This window comes from Sparus aurata, chromosome 23 (genome assembly GCF_900880675.1).
Source record: "Sparus aurata chromosome 23, fSpaAur1.1, whole genome shotgun sequence".
In the NCBI taxonomy this organism is placed as follows: domain Eukaryota; kingdom Metazoa; phylum Chordata; class Actinopteri; order Spariformes; family Sparidae; genus Sparus; species Sparus aurata.
In genome coordinates this window covers 18,784,909-18,802,567 of record NC_044209.1, presented here as the reverse complement: position 1 = coordinate 18,802,567, position 17,659 = coordinate 18,784,909, and the positions used below count along the sequence as shown (strand labels likewise).

Here is a 17,659-nt window from a genome sequence, read left to right as displayed (position 1 = left end):
GGAGATACTTTAAGAGTGTAGGAGCTCTACTTCAAAAGAACAGTCTCCTTTTGTATTTACCCGTGAGCAAGGAACAGATAACAAACCCTGATCTCAGGACCTCAGAGTCCTACTTGTTTTATATTGCAGGTTCCTGACAATTCAAGGCTCTACATGTGATTGCAGGGTTCCTGACTGGATTCTGAATTTGATGGGTGTAAAGATATACGGAATGGTGTAACATGAGATGTCAATTAATTGATTAATGGATGTCTTGCTAAGACAAGTGAAAAGAGTTGCAATAATTGAGACGAGAGGAAATAAATGCATGAATAATCATCTCCAACTGAGGTCTTGACAAAACAGGACTGAATTTAGTCACCAAACAGTTTACATTTTGGTCAAGACTCAAGGTCTGCCTCATTTAAAACGCCTAGATTGCAGAGGGAAGGTTTAACAAAGAGCCAAAACTTTCTATCCCTTTTGGGACAATGCCATCCTGGGCAGAAATTAGAACTTCTGTCACTGCTTAGCTGTAGACAATTATCAGCCATCCAATCTTTTACAGAGTTGAGGCTTACAGGAAATGTATAATTGAATATTATCTGCATAATAATGGGACAAGATATCTTTAAAATTGCATATCATCTGCCTGACAGGAGGAAAATTTAAAGCAGCAGTGGGCCAAGAACAGAGCCTTGGGGAACCCCACAGAACAAAGACTCAGTTGATGAGGCATAATTCCAGTTATACCCTCTGCTGCTTGTCAATCAATTATCAACCATCAGCATTAACTGTTGATAACAGACGCTGTATGTAAGGCTTACTTAGCTGTCCGAGACTGCTTTTCATCATTTGCATCATTTGAAACTGAATTTTTCAGCCTATATTACGGTGACAGAACCAGTTCAGGCAAAACATGATCTTTTCCTTTCTCTAATCAAGTTGTTTTTATGTCTAAACCTAGCCAGACCATGAAATGAAGACAACATAAAGAAGTTTCAACATATCCTTGTTTGCCGAAATGTACATTACCAACATTTATGCTGGTGACTGGGTTGTTTTTTTTGTACTGTTCTGGGTCCAGGTTCTATGCCTCATACATCAGGTTATGTGAATTTCACTGAGGCGGTTTACTAAAAAGCAGCTTTGCCTTGGTTACCAGCTGTTAGAAAACAATGGAGTGTTTCTGCTAAGAGCATTCTAAATGAACTTCCATGGCTAACAATGACACGATGAATAAAGAGAAGACACACACACACACACACACACACACACACACACACACACACACACACACACACACACACACACACACACACACACGCATTGGTGATGACTGATTACAGATCATCAAACAGTCTCATGAATCTTCAATATGTTGTTCCTCCAACCCTGGAGATGAGTTATAAAACCTCAGCACTTTATAATTCTGCACAAGAAAACAATCTCATCAAAACAACATCTAAACAAGGATCCTCCATTTCATAGTTCTTTAATGTGCACATGAAGAGTGTTCAATGTACTGTATAATATGTGTATATATCTTAGACACTAAAAGTAACACTCAAACTCCACTGTAATGAGGTCTTAATCTGCCTCATAGGACATCGGCCTGAGCTGGATGTCAAGTGTCTGAAGGATAACAGCAAATAAAGATTGCTTTTAAAGTCCGAAGTAAATCCTCTCTAGTACAACAATCTCAGAATGAGTGTGTATGTGTGTGTGCCAGTGTCTCACCGTGGGCGTCACGGTAGTAGGCATGAGTGACACTGCGAAACCGCTCCTGTCCAGCTGTGTCCCAGATCTGCGGGGAATAATAGAGGAGGGTAATCACTGAGTAGAAGTTTCTGTCTTTTTAATAAGTCCTCTGTTTGCTCAGTCATGCTGCTGGAACTCATTGCGAACCCTCCATCCAACTTACTCCTGTGAAATTAAGTCTAGAATATGGAAATTGATATTGAACAGTCTACTGTCCTGAGTTCAGCACAGAATGGATCAGTAGTTAAAGCTGCATTCACTGACTTCTCTGTGGCTAACTGGGGTCAGCGTATCATGCTGTAAACACAATATTTACATATCATCACCATATAGTTATTATGTCTAACATCTTTAGAAACAGTCATGTACACATCCAACAGACATGGAGCAACATTAGCTCTATTAACCCTATTATTTACAGGGTGTTGTGTTTACTTCCACCTGATTGACCCCAGGCCAGCTTTTTCTTTTTGGTCTCCACCAACTCCTCAGGGACCATACTTGGACCATATTCCCATGGCAGCCATTTCCCTCTGACATCATGCTCAGGGTGGGAAGTGCAAATGTGATGCTGAGGTTTTTTCTAGGTTGCAAGCCCTATAAATGTAAAGAAACTGACAAGTTGTCATTTCACCACTTCATGATTGATCTGCAGCAGAAAAGAAAATGTATAGGGTAATTCTGGAAAGTCTCTGGTCTATATTTCAACGTAGAGCAACATATTTGCCAACCTGTTAGCTACTGTTAGACTTATAGCTAATAGCTAGCTGGCTCGCTAACACTCCTGTTTGATTGTGTTAAATGACTCCATAGCAAAGGTGCAAATTAATTCTAAAATATCAATGGACGCAATGATTAATGTCCTGCCAGGTTTTCACTAACAATTGTCTTTTCATTTGCTGATCAACCCGGAAGAAGTGAAATGATATATTTTTGTCAGAATCCTTACTTTTATATGATCTGTAACCTGGATACAACAGTATGCTTTTGAACTTCCCACCAGGAGCATAACATCAAAGGAAAATGGCCACCTTGTGAATAGGGTCAATGACTTTGCTGATCGAAGTAAACTGAAACAGTGAAGTTGAAGGCTGTAGAAATCAAAACAGTGAGCAAAAATATGCTAAAACATTCCGTAGAGGAGAGAGGAAACAAGGTCAGACAATGATTCTCTGTGGGTTCATTGTTAATAGCAACCCCTCTTACTTAACTTGCAGTAATTTCCATTCTTTCTATAAAAAATTGATTTGTGCAGATTTAAGGTGACATCACCATCATTCCTCATGCGTAGCTCAGTCTGGGTCATGTTATTGAGTATGAATCAGCATTATTCGATGCTTTTTGTCCTATTGTCCTACCTCAGTGAAGTAAAGCTAATTAAGTCCTTCTTTTTTTCCCATCAGGTGTTTCTGTGTCTCATCACAATTTGCTCCAGTGGCAATTACATTTTCTTCTCTCCCTAGAACAGACCTGTGAAGGTTGACTGCACTTGTTTTTTTTTTTTTTACTAACTATTCATTCTTTTTCTTCTTCTTTTCTGGACACTGTCTCTTCTTCTTCCACCTCTCTCTCTCCCTCTCGCTGAGACACATCAGCTTTGATGCCCGTTCTGCCTCCCGATTGCCTCCTGTGGCAACGGTCCCCCCAGGATCCAAGTGGCGGTAATGAAGAATGGCAATTACAGGAGGAAAAAATAACTCCCTCTCTCTCTGTTTGGAGGCTCTGCAAACGGACTTTGAGCCGATAATCCCATATGAATACATCACAGGGCAAAGGCCCACTCCACCAGCCTCCGTCAACCACTAATTAAGATCATTAGGGGTGATTCACATAATTACTTGCTCTCTTTGACAGAAATATCAAACATGCTGAGTTGTTTTCAGTATGGACAGCAGTTCTTGGATGAAGTGATGAGAAAGTAAGAGAACTTGAAGCCTAATGGAAAGTTTTCATGGAGATGGATACACCCGAATTATCTCTCGGGTACTTTTGTGTCAAGATCATTGATTGTCCTCACAAAATAAGGTCAGTAAACAGCAGGCAAGACTTAAGCTAAAATAGGTTTTATGTTGGAGACAGGTGGGGTTGGAAACAGGATTCGACAGGCGGCTACAACGCCTGAGGGGTTGGAGCCTGATTCTTATTTGGTTGACACCTTTGGCTTGACGACGACTCATATAGACACTTATTTTGACGAATTCTTACCTGAAGCTTCACCTTGACTCCATCAATGCTCAGCACTTTATTCTGGAAATGAAAAGAGGAGAAATCATAACTGACAATGCTTAAATTTAAATCCTTTTTCAAGATGGAACAAACTTGAAGAGAAACAACCTCAGGTATGTGTGTATTCGTTTGTGGTCAAACACCTTTCTGAACAGTCTTTTCCTCTCATCCACCAGCCCCACTCTCCCTCGCCTCTCTCCATCAATATTGCATGTCTCCACCTCACTTTGGCCCCTTTTGATGAAGCCTCGCTTCTCCCCTCAAGAGGATTAACCCCCTCTGCCCTCCTTGCATCCCTCCGTCTCTCCATCTTAGGGAGACATTCCTCTGATCTCGGCTTCGATCTGCTCCACCACACAGAAGAGCGAAGCTGAGCCAAATGATGTGCAGTTTGCCAGGTTGGAGTTTGACTCTGTCTTGATGGCTGGATGTACAAAAGGTCAAACGACCCACCATCAAATTCAATTCTGTCTGGATGATGACAGATGTTGGATTGAGTTAAAAATAACTTGTCCTTAACCTGGTCAAATGTCTTATGTCCATCAAGCTCATTTTTAATCAGCATGTAAGAATAAAAACAACTCCTTATCTCCTAATTTGACTTCAATGAGCACTATTTACAAAACATTACAAGAATTCGACCGACATGTCCCCATAGCACATTTGCACTTCTGACCTATGTCAAGAAGTGACTTAGACGAACTGCCTCAAGACCTCAGGCCCTCACCTCATTGATCAACATCACATCTGTTTCCACAGCTGGAGGGGCGTTCAATCTTATTGATATACACCACAAGAAAGATTTATGTTGAGATTCTTCACAGAGGTAAGAGCTTATTGACCTGTTTGTGACACTACACGAGCCATCCTCTGAGCACTTTGGATATCTGGGTGATGAAAATATCATTGCAAACTGTCTAATCTTTGAGATATCTTACCATACCACAAGGAATCTCTGTCTGTGTTCCTGAGGACTGAAGGAAATGCGCTGGCAAATTTGGTGCAATTCGGACCAACAACACAAAATGTCTCCCTGCACCAATTCTGAGTCTGGTACGGGGGAAAAAGGCAGTCTGCCTTCCTGCATCATTCCCATTTTCCGTGAGAAATGGCTGCTGTAGAAAAGACGAGGTCAAGATGTTCTTCAGTGACCCACATGTCGGCCTCCTTGTTCTCATGTGTGGATTACGTCACCTGCTGCCACGGCAACCCTCAAAAGCCTGCTCCTACCATCATCCCTTCTTAGTTTTTCCTGAGAGCCGCTACTAACCTTCTAATTCCCCCCGATCCGCGAGGAGAAACAGAAGATATTCAACCCTGACAAGATGCTGATAATCTTCCAGCGGAGCACTTAGAGACTGATACGGTCTTTGTTGACGTGTTCCGTTGATTTACCTCCCCGAGAGTTACAAAGGGGGGATCTCATACATATTCACAAGCAAGTCGAGCTGCAAGCTGGTTTGTAAGTGTGCTCTGATAGGGATCGGAGTCTCAAAAGACTTTCTCCCTGTTGTTGTTGTCACTGAAAACAACTCACAATGTGCTCGAAGGCTTCATAAATATTTAGTGACCCAGAAAAAGGGGCTCACGAAAGCACTGCGGTGAGGATGTCAGGTGGTTAGTCAGGCTTGATAGCACTAATAATTATGTTGGATTTGTTAAAGTCCCCCTCCAGTCAGAAATATGTTTTGCTCTTGTTAAATGTTTGAGCTTCACCGTGTAGGATGATGAACGTGCGAAACTTGACACTGTTGCATGATTTGTGACATTACAAATAGTACATCTACATTTTAGGGCATTATCAGACACTTTTGTCCAAAGCGATTTACGGTAATTCATACATCCGTTCATTCACTGATGGCAGTGGCTGCCATGCAAGGTGCCGACAAGCACATCAGGAGCAGTTTGGGGTTCAGTGTCTTGCCCAAGGACACTTCTACATGCAGACCAGGGGAATCAAACCAGCGTATTTCCGATAAACAACACCATGGCTCTACCTGAGCCAGCGCCACCCAAAAAAGTAGGAGACATCTTGTGTCCAGCAAACCCATAGCAAAATATTTGCATTGTGTTAATTTTAGCGAGGGAGAAGGAATCAGTGCCATTTCAAGGATTTAAAGGTGGAAATTAAAATGAAATAAATTGGGAAAAAACATGATACACATTAGAGAATTCTTTGTATGCCTTAATACATGCTTGGAGAGGATCTCTGAATAGAAATCAAAGTGAGGTCATTCAGCCTGTCTGCTTTCACCATCCCATAGATTCTGGCAGCAAAGAGTGGCTCCAGAGGAGGAGTATAACTCAAGAAGAGCAACGACGGGCTGGTCACGAGGGAATGCAACAGCTGAAGATCTGTGTTTATCTGGAAAACTACATATCAAAATTCCGACGTGAAGCCCCGGAGGAGGAGCCGGTAATAATGACGAGCAATCACAGTCGTTATGGTCTGTGTTGCTGCGAGAGGATTGAATGCAGAGGCATAATTTTTTTCATCATTTAGTAAATTTACTTTTGCTGATTACCATCTAAATGGCATTTGTATATGTCTCACATGAATATAACATGATTAAACAACCAGGTTATTGACTGAATTTAATTGACTGTTTCAGAACAAGGGCAAATTCGACCACGGGTGCTTGTATCCCCCCCCTACGCACTCGAGATATTCCAATATTACTTTTTCTTTCCAGTTACGATCCTGACACCTGAACTTTGTGCATTAGTCATTACCGAGTACCGATCTGATATATATTTTAACAGCTGCATACTAGCTGCATGCAGTTGTACAGAATGTTGCTGAGGTCATGTCTCTAATAAATAAGTTACATGGTATGCACAGATTTGTGCACTGGCCAATTCTGATCTAGCACTTTAAGCAGTAATGGAGGCTTCACCAATATCTGGTGTATTTTGTGTTTTGAGGACGCACCATGAGGTAGCCAGAGGAAAATCCGCATCTTATTGGTTAGCTTTAGGCAGTTTGTTGAGAAGACCACGCAAAAAATAACACCGTATGGTTAGTCAGTAACACTAACAGAAAATGACTTGCTTGTTCCAGTCAAGACTTCATTGAAGTGATTCCAACAAAATCGCAAAAGGTATATTGACATAGTTTTTGACCCAAGTTGAACACATAAAGCAGACTACTCGTTTACTATAAGACAAATATTCAAACAGCTTTTGTATGTGAATCAGTCTGTCCCAAGCTTTTTGATCACTGTAAGCATGAAATAATCCAGAAAAGCACATAACAGATTCAGTGAGCACAGAGAGTGTGGACTGAGCGGGATAAAAAAGTATCTGAGCAGCTTTAATGACTAAGTTTGCTGTGGTAAGACAGGGAATTCAGGTATTGTAGATAACACGCTGTCAATCACACTTCAAGTAACCCTTGTTTTTTTTCTCCACTTAGCTTGTAAAACACTGAAGCTTGAAGAAGTTTGGATGCTGACACAGCTCTCCTCTGTGTAGACACAGTTAACGTACAATTTAGAGAGAAAACCGGCTGAGAGGCTTGCACCACTTTCAGGTCAATTTCACTCCCTGAGCTCCGGCGGAGACCGTCCAAACACAATGCATCTTTAAATACAAACTGCTCTACTTACAGGCGCTGGATGCTAACCATTTAATGCCACTATCTCTTTTCCCCCACAGGAGCATGAGTGAGAAGGTACAGTTGGTACAGAATGGCTCTAACAGCACTTCACGGGAATCATAAATTACAAATGCATGCAGAGCTTTCAGAGAGGCCCCTTTAAGTGTGAGCCAATAAAACATTAATGGCAGCAGCATGGGGAAAAGAATAGGAGCATGATGGCCGGAAAAAGGTTAGGCACAAAACAAATTCACAGTTTTTGGTGAAAGATAATGAGAAAGAGGCTACATAGAGCCGACTCGATGTTCTTTTCTTTCGCTCGGGGAGCTCGCTGGTGCACACAGCTGCCTGGCTGCTCAACACACACGTCAGAAATCAAAGCATTGGGGGAAATGAGCTACAGAAGTGAGGGCAGGGAGGTACAGAGGGGGGAGGTCTCTGCTCTGTAGTCGACTCCACATCCGGCTGTCAAGTTTTCTAAGTCATGCTGACACAGACATTATGCACACATTCGCACATACTGTACCCACAAACACACTCAACCTCTTCACCCTTCCTGCCTACAGAGAAGATTGCCCCTTCAAACTAAGAGGTTTCATGCATTATGGATACAATCTAACATGACAGTTTATGTAATATTGTATAGATATAGTGCTATTCTTAATGACGTTTTTGAGGAAAATCTATTTAAAAAATGTTTGGGAATGTTGTATTTTTAGCCTACAACAATAAGAAACATTACATCAGTGGCTACAGAGGATAACTAACATTTTCTGCCCCCCATCCCACTGTTCAACCCAAGTCAGCTCCTATTTGTACATTACAATATATCTCGAAGTATAAGTAGATGCGCAAACCTATTTCTCACCAATTGAAATGTATTACCAGTCCTTTTTATTTCGCGTCATTCCCTTCCCTCACACATATCTCATGTTATAGCACTGCACTGCTGTGTGAATCAAAGCCTTTGAACATTCTCTGTGAGAAAGCAGCTCTTTTATCCGAGCATGAAGCCGTTCCAGGTAATCTCTGCTTCTGTAATCTTCATTCAAAATCAGATCATTACGTCGTGCACATATAATTTGATGTACGGAAATTCAGTGAGGCAAAAAAAGATCCTCCAATGTGCTGTATTTACCAGATCATCGCACATGTAGGTAAGCTCCCAGCTTGTACTCATATATTGCATTATGTTGTCATATAAATATATATATTTTTTTAAATGTGACACCTTGGTAATTTAAGAGGTGAATTACAGACATTTCCCATGTTAGAATTGGAAGTTTAACCTTCTATGAGGAATACATGATTATCTAAATATGGCCTTTTCCTCTCCTCCTTTTCCTCCTCCTCTCCTCCTCTCATCCTCTTCCTCCTGCTCCTCCTCTCTCCTCCTCTCGATTCAGCTTTTGTCAGCATTTTCAAACCACCAGACACTCTTTTACAAATACTTTCAATTAAGATGCACTGGATATTCTCCTAGAGACAGAGATGGCACAATACATCACTTTACACCAGACACACACACGCACACACACACACACACACACACACTCTGCAACCTATAGACACTATGGGACTCATTTATTGACGGGCTATACTTGCTGACCCCAGCTCAAGTGGTAACAATGATTTCGGTGGATGACCTGTATTTGTTGGAACATTATAAAAATAAATACATGAAAATATGTTTCATTAAGTAAGTTAGTTAACTTGTTAGTGTAATATTGTTCATGACGGAGCTCCTGTTCCTCAATGTAAGTCTCATATATCATTTCATTGTATTATTTTGGATTGTAATTGAATGTTGCTTAATATCAGTCTGCTTCACAGCAAGGTCTCGAGATGGAGGGCTTGGAACAAATGTTTTTTGTGCTCATCAGTCACAGCTCTGACTGAAAAAGCAAAGTGTGCTTCAACAAACACTTCTGACTGTCAGCGTAATAGCCGGAGCCTTCATGTTATTGACTTTTTCACTTGAGTGACCTGGTGAAGTTGAAAACAGAGACTAATTGAAAGCGCAGTGGGCCTCGGGGCCCTATCGCAAAGACAACCGCTCTGCTGCACCAACGTGGGCTTCCTCATTCAGTTCTGTGAGAGCACAACAGGAGGGCTGAAGCAGAATCTGCATCGTAAAATACCATCCGGAACCACATAGCAGTGGTCAATACTGTATGTACATGCAAGATAGGGATGCACAGATTGTGAAATTTTGGACCAATACACCGTTTACGATGCAACCCTGATGACCTCGAAGCATTTGTTTATTCACTGTTCAGCGGGGTGACTTTCCAGAATCGTCCTTCTAGTACTCAAGTTACTGATTTACCTGAATCACTTTGCTCTTTTTCCATGTTTCATATTAAAACTGTTTCCTGGAAAAAGGCACTTGTTTGTACTCGATCTTTTACCAGTAACTGTAGCAACATGTTCATACTCACACAGATACTTTCTGTGATCTAAAACCTGCCTTCAGGTGGTAAATACACACAAACACACTCACACAGCACTTTGTGATGCCGTATCACAGATCCATTATTCAGCTGAATGCTGTGAGGGGAGGCCTTGACCTCTCTGAAGCTCTTCCCTGGGATCTTTTCACACACTGGCATGATACAAATCAAATGGCAACACAATGAGTGTTGGGTATAGCCGCTGTGAGCATGTGTGGTGGTGAATCACAGGACATAGCAGGCTGCGGGGCAGGCTGTTGGCTCGAACTCCAATATTTCTTGTGTCCTCTATGAAACTGTTTTGTTTGTCTTTTCCAGTTTTCCTCCCCTGGCGTTCAGACATTAATATATAAAACACAAATGCAATATAGAAAAGGTAGCCACTATAGGCATGGCCAAACTAAGAATGTCTCAGTGTTTCTCCTCTCTGCAGTCCCTCGCATTTTTCTCAGAGAAAGCACTTTCATTTATTTTGGTCCAGTATCATCGCAGACTTCTCCAAAAGAATATCTGCCAACACATATGCTGCTCAGATTTATTACAGTTTTTTCTCAACCGCTGAGCCACATTTCCTCAAATCATGCACCACTTTCTCGAAAACTGCAAAAAGTAATTCACCACGCTGGCTTGTACAAACCTCCAAAACTTAACACTTTCTCCGTATCAAATGTTGCAGTCAGATGGCACACAGAAACCATCGAACACGCAGACCAGATCGACTGCTAATCGTGCTGATTCATTGCACTATAAAGCTGCAACTGATCATGATCAGTATAATCTGTATCCATTCAGAAAAGCCTATAAATAACTCAAGTCTGCAGGTGCACAAATGTAAAAGCAACATGTAAAAATACGGTAAGTACAAGAGCAGGACTGTCGACAACATGCTGCTGCCGTGTGTCTACGTCACATGTGGCATTAGTCCTGGTCCAGAGAGCAAAGGAATCCAGACCTGGATAGATTTCACTGAACATTTAGCAGAGCTCATCGGTAAATAGGGTCATAATCCAAGAATCCTTCTCAAAACTATAAACCCTGACTGCACCCCCGCTCAGGTAAAGAATGTCTCAATTACTTTCACAGCAAAACAGTGAAGCTTCTACAGCACATTAAGAAATCATTCAGAGACCTCAATGAAACTCAAGGGCTCTCTGTCAACCAATGTTCTATTATCAAATGCGCCATCTTTCCTTTATAAATGCATAATGTGGGATTTAAAAGGTGCATTTCAAGCGGTTGGTCCAACTATTTGAGCCATATAGCCGCAACACTACCAGCATTAACAGTCCCTTATCTAGTGTGGATGCCTTATCTAAAGGTGTTAAAAAAGGCCCGCAACCTAGGTGTTACTACTGGCTCAGAGTTGTCTATTGATGGCCAGGTGCCTAATATACCCTCTATGTTCAAATGAGACATTTAACCAGGTGGTTGCTTTCGTGGCAGATTTCACAAATGGTCTTGCTTTTTATCTTCTCCAGATACCTAGCACAGGTATCAGCAGGTGAAACATCCAAAGACTAAAGCCACATAAATAGGTAACCATGTCACACCGACCCTTTGAATCTTTTTAAAAACTGTACTACTTGTTCTTAAAACCATAAGCCATGGTTGGGATCCTGCTTTTTCAAAATCTTGACAAATCACTGACAGTGACCTGGGCTTTTGTCTCGTAACGCATTGAGTAAGACTGAATGTAAACAAAGCAACTCCATATGGCACCGCTAACAAGCAGTTGTGCAACCTGAGATGTGTGAATGGGTTTTTATGTTATGTTGCAATAAAACGTTAAACGGAAACAACAAAACCATTTGGAACATTTCAATAAATCGGTTTGAAAAGGAAAATTCTCCACGTTTTCATTTTCCCCTTCACCGTTTACATCTCCTGGCCGCTTCGTCCAGCGATGTCTCCCATATTCCAACAAGCCACTTCCCACCTCTTTCATGCCGTGGTTAAATATTCATGGTGCTCCTCAGGGCTTGCCTCTCTAGATCCCTGTGACATTATGGCAGCAGGTGGCAAAGCTGCTTTTCATTAATTACAAAAACACCTCCTGAGGCAGAAGTGAACCCTACGCCTCCATACAAGTTTATGCATATACGTACTTGATAACTTTAAGGGCTGAGGGTTGTAAATCAACACAGCTAACAATAAAACTAGACAATCCAGCAAAATGGCTTGAAGTAAAGGTCACATATACATATAAACACACATGTAAAGTGCCTGGTTCTGTGCCTCTGACTCTCATTGTAGCTCCCATACTTCATCCTCTTAATTCAATTCATTTTTCAAGCAGAAAAACATTACTGCTACTCGATGGCATGATCAAGCTTGGCACTTTAATTGCACCCACTCAGAGAAGGCAGGCAGGCAGACAGGCTGGCAGAGTGGATAATGGAGAAATCAGTCAGCCATCGTTCGGGCTAACTATAAAAAGGAAAGGAAGAAAAAAAAAAAACGTATAGAAGCTGGAAACAAGTGAGAGACAAGATGTATGAAGACTGTCAGGAGCGAGGCGATGGACTGTCAGTGACATGCACAATGACGGAGGGAGTATCAAAGAGGAGCGGAAGCTTTCAAAACACAAAGATGTAATCACAAAGTCGCTGCTTGATTTTCTATGATGGGTCCGTTATCGTCGTCTCACATGCCAGAGCTGCCTCTCTCCCTGCTGTCTGGTTTTCCATCACTCGCTCTCTAAATTGGAGACTTACAGACTCCTATAGCAGTGTCTGCAAGATTTAAATCCTCAAATCCTTTCAAGAAGCGATATTAAAGACTTAATTAACAGTGGAATCAAGTTCTATTGTCCCATGGGGAGGAATTCGGTGTTTAGCAAAGGTTTAAGTGAACAACAGGACTTAAAGTCAACTTCAAATCATGGCCAGATGTGCATAACTTCTGGCATTCCAGTAACAGACAGTTCTTTAAAGAACTGTCTGTTACTGGATGTTTACCATGTTGGAACTAACAAAATGACTACAAGCAAACACAGAAACGTTCAGTCAAGTCTCTTCTTTTTGTATCCCTTATCAATACTTTGAGAGACTCAAGTGCCTAACTCATCAGCATCTTTTAACTAACCAAGGCAACAACCTCTACTTCTCTGCTTCTGTCATAAACCTGATTTAGACTCTTGCTGGTCTGTGATGTCAACAGAAATGCTGCACAATCAGTTTGTTTCAGTATAAAAGGAAAAATCAACTGCCTCTGAAGCAAAGTATGCAAATGCACTTGTTCTGAAGCGCATCTAGCTGAGTAGCAGTAATTGCTCGATGACTAACATCCACTTGTTGGCATGAGTCAGTCTCTCACAAACATGTGGTCTGAAGATGGCGACCTGATGCTCCTCTGAACAAAACGTGGTGACGAAGGTTTCTCAGTCATCCAGGTTGTGGTAACTCTAAGTACTATATCCTAGGCAGCTGGACGTTTTTCAGGTTTCTTGAAGACGTTTAACCTCTCATCCGAAAGGCTTCTTCGGTTCTTACAAACCGGAGGGGAGTTGCAGGCTTTTAAACTCTGCGTGGGAGTGTCCTTACAGAGTCTTTACACAGTCGTTAAGGACGCAGCACTCAGAATCTTCTGAACAAAGAGATTTTCAGCCATTAAACAGACACTTCAACATGGAGAGTGTCTAAAACATCTCAAACAACGGACGTCAGCTCTGATGTCATCGCACTGAAGTCAGAAGCAGCCCACAGTGAGAGTTTGGGGGTGTATAATGTACACACACAGGCACAATCACACATGCATGCACATATCAAGTCTTTTCTAGCCAGAGATAAAAGTAAAGTGATTCATATCACGCTTGTCCTAATTCAATCTATTTCAGAGTGCCATCACTGACGATAGACTGGCTCATGAGTCAATGGTGCAAAGGATGATGGCTCACTCAGCCTGCATGAGTGTGTCTTCATATTCATGCTGTGCGTTGTATGTTGCGATTGAACCATGTGAGCTCCACACTAAGTCTGCGAACAGTGATTTCTAAAAATAATTAAATAATTTGATTATTTATGAATTAACTGTCTTGTCTATAAATTATCAGATATGGTGAAAAAGTGGTAAGTATTACCAGAAGATATCACCTAAAAACAAAAGTAAAAGCACTGACCCTGTCCGTGTTAGCTCAATATTACTGATGCGTTAAACAGGAGTTCTGCTATTTTGAGGAAAAGCTCTATATTTCCATGTTCTGGTTGTGTAAATGATTTAGACGTATGAAAATATTTGGAATCAGTCCAGTGGACCATCTCAGCTGGCAGCTGCAATGCCTACAACTAAATCCTTTGGGGCAAATGCACTATTAAGTGCTGGGTTTTATCATCGACGGGCTGAGGTTGTTATTCTAAGTGCCAAACAACATTACAGAAATTATTCCTACAGAGCTAGACCTTTTGATAGTGTGAAGTGTAAGATAATACCATACCATAACCTTATAAAGCCCGCCACATCAAAAAATAGCCAGAAAATTCCAATTTTTTGGAACTGAGATGTTAAACCTTTTAACAAAATCCATCACAAAAATGTTACCATATCAATTTGTTCATGATATATTTTTTGCATCACATTCTATACATTGGCATTTTTGGCAACTTTTTGCTCACAACAATGTTAATCTTAGATACAAAACAAATTACGCTCATAACATTTTGAAAATATAGAACATTTCAGTTTTTCTCATACATAAAACTTTCCACAGCCTTTTTCTTTCACTTTGTGGTAGGCACAAAAACAGTTTATGTCCTTGTTCAGGCAAAGATCGCCTTACACTTCTCACAGTGGACATGTGAGAAGTGATTGCTGGTGCAGTGCTTGCAAACTAGTGTGTTTGTATTGTGGTAGGTAAGATGTAGATTACATTACAAAAATGTGACATGACCATTCAGGGATAAAGCACCTTATATAACTGCAGTATCAAATTTGATACACAAATCTTTTACATGGTTTAACTGTAATATAAAGAATGAATCATTAAAGGTATATTCCGGTGTAAATTTATTCCATGGTCTGACACACTGTGAAACTGTGTTAGACTCCCTCTCGAGAGATCAAGTTAGCAGACCGCTAATTTACGAAGTTTTATCAACCTCAGAAACGACAGCACAACAACAATACACTGCATTAAATGGATCCAACTATAAACCGCCACCAAAAAGCCACAAATTATGTTCAGAACAGCACCAAACTTCAGCAACAGTACAAATAGGGTCTCAGCACATAGTCCGGGGCATCTAACCTCCGCAAGCTTAGCTGGATTTCTATTGTGAAGCTAAAAACAGATTCCAACTCTCCTTCATCACCTTTCGGGTCGGGGAAGTCCCGACGCGACGATTACAGAGTGCGATTAGAAATGCTCAATTCAGTTCTTTTCCCTGTCCGCTCTCGATAATAACTGTTATAAACTGGCAGGTATGACACATAAGAACTTTGATTGCTTTTCCATGGAGTCATAATCATACATTTTCATCCTTGAGCCGCGGAACTCTACTGCACTCGGTAATCGAGTCGTCAGGACTTCCCGTCAACAGGAAGCTGCTGCAGAAGAGTGGTAAATTTTGTCAGCTTTTCAGTAGAAATCCAGCTAAGCTGGTGGAGTTTTAATGCCCCGGACTATGTGCTGAGACCCTATTTGTACTGTTGCTGAAGTTTGGTGCTGTTCTGAACATTATTTGTGGATTTTTGGTGGCGGTTTATATTTGAATCCATTTAATGCAGTGTACTGTTGTCGTGCGGTCATTTCTGAGGTTGATAAAACTCTGTAAATTGGCGGTCTGCTAACTTGATCTCTCGAGAGGGAGTCTAACACAGTTTCATGTTGTGTTAGACCATGGATTAAATTTACACCGGAATATCCCTTTAAGTAATTATGCATTGATTCAATACAGAACATATTTACTTGAAAAAATGAGTAACAATATAAATGTTATTCTTTGTTTAATATATACATGTTGGCATCATTTCAATGCTGTAGCTTGTCAGAGTGGAGCTAATCATAACTATTCTGTACTGTAAGATAATTTAATATGTAAAAATGTGTAATATTCTCACAAACCAATCATCTTTTTTAATGTAAATCTTAATCTGTAAGTAATACCTATACAAATCCGCCAATAAATGTTGAAGAGAGAAGCTAATGTTAGCAGCTAAACACCCAAATCAGATAGCTGATTAGAGTAGGCCTAAGCTACTGTATTCTAACATCAGTCATAATGGTGATACTTAGTGAATGTAATATGTTTGGAGGTGATACATGATGTTTCAGATTGAGAAACACTGGAATAGGGATGTAACGGTATGAAGATTTCACACCGCGGTAATAGTGACCAAAATTATCACGGTTATCGGTATACCATGGTATTTTTTAAAATGTATATATAAAATGTATATATTTAAATATATTTATTATATATTAAAATTGTCCAAATCCAAAACCTTAACAAAACAGTGCAAAATCAACATTAAATAATTATAAAAGACTGTATCAAAACTGTGCAAAATAGGTCATTGGCTTTTTGTGATGAGGCAGCCTGTTTTTGAAACGTGTCCTTTTAATGTCTGCGTTACAGTGGTAGAATGAGTTGTAGTGGCAGCAGCACTCGATTGGCCAGCAGACCCTCTCTGTGAAAAAAATGAATGAAAATGTCATTATTAATTATAACTGTCACTGTTACTTAAGGGTGCAACCAACAGATCACAAAACTCACAATTTAGATCACATCACTTTTGTGAGGAAGAGGTTGGATAATTTTTTCAGATCAAAACAAAACGGATTATTGTTGTTAAATGAATTATGAATACTCTATTTTGGCTCTTATCTCTATCTAGACACATGTTATATTCACCATTTTATATTATTTTTTATATACAGTCTATTCTACAAATAATCCACAAGTATTATATACTGTATTTCTGATATTACTTATATTTTGGCTGTCTGTCTCTCTGTCTGCCTGCTCATCTGTTGTCAGTGGACTCGGTCAATCTGATTGGTCAGATGGCTGCTGAGCCACAGGTAGATGCTGCTCCGGTGAACGGAGCTGAGATGAAAGTCAGTCATCTCAGTCAGTTTGTGTTCACTAACTCAGTCCACCAAGTACGTGTTTGTGTCAAATCCTACTCAGTGCAGCTCTGCATCAATATTTGGGGAATTATTAGGTCGACTTTAAAAAGTGAAATCTACAGTTAATAAGCGGTTCAGATAACGTGCCAAATCACGGATCAACTTCGTTCCGTTATACCACTATCTGGTCAGTTTACATTGGTGACAACAGCAAATTAGACAGAGAAAACTCGACATGCACATACATCTTGCAACTGAGCTTAAGGTTAGCTTACCTTGCATTCACTGAACAGTTGCGGGTGATGGTCGTAAAGTGAAAGTAAGTAAATTGGAGGTGTTGCTGCCCCTCGCAACAACTTTGTTCTCGAAGCTCCTGCAGACAGGGCTGCCATCCTTGACCAGCTGTCCCTGAGCATTCTTATAATAACCACAATATGCCCAGACTGCAGATTTGGCTCTCTTTGAAGGCGGAAAAATGCTGTGAGGGCTGCCACTATTATGGCCTCCCTCCGCCATGTCTTCTTCACTACATAACAAGCGCACGTTGCACGCTGCGCATGCGCCTCGAGTTTTCCA

The 17,659-nt window shown here is 40.8% G+C and overlaps 1 protein-coding gene across 1 annotated transcript in view; it reads right to left on the bottom strand.

The window, feature by feature from the left end:
- LOC115575422 (ras-related protein Rab-26-like) overlaps positions 1–17,659 on the bottom strand; it is a 68,274-nt gene that overhangs the window by 36,355 nt on the left and 14,260 nt on the right. Inside the window, exons 3-4 of the mRNA XM_030407480.1 lie at positions 3,946–3,987; positions 1,720–1,786 (exon numbers count right to left, since the gene is read on the bottom strand). Coding sequence (XP_030263340.1) covers positions 1,720–1,786; positions 3,946–3,987 — 109 coding nt within the window. The remainder of the gene's footprint in view (positions 1–1,719; positions 1,787–3,945; positions 3,988–17,659) is intronic.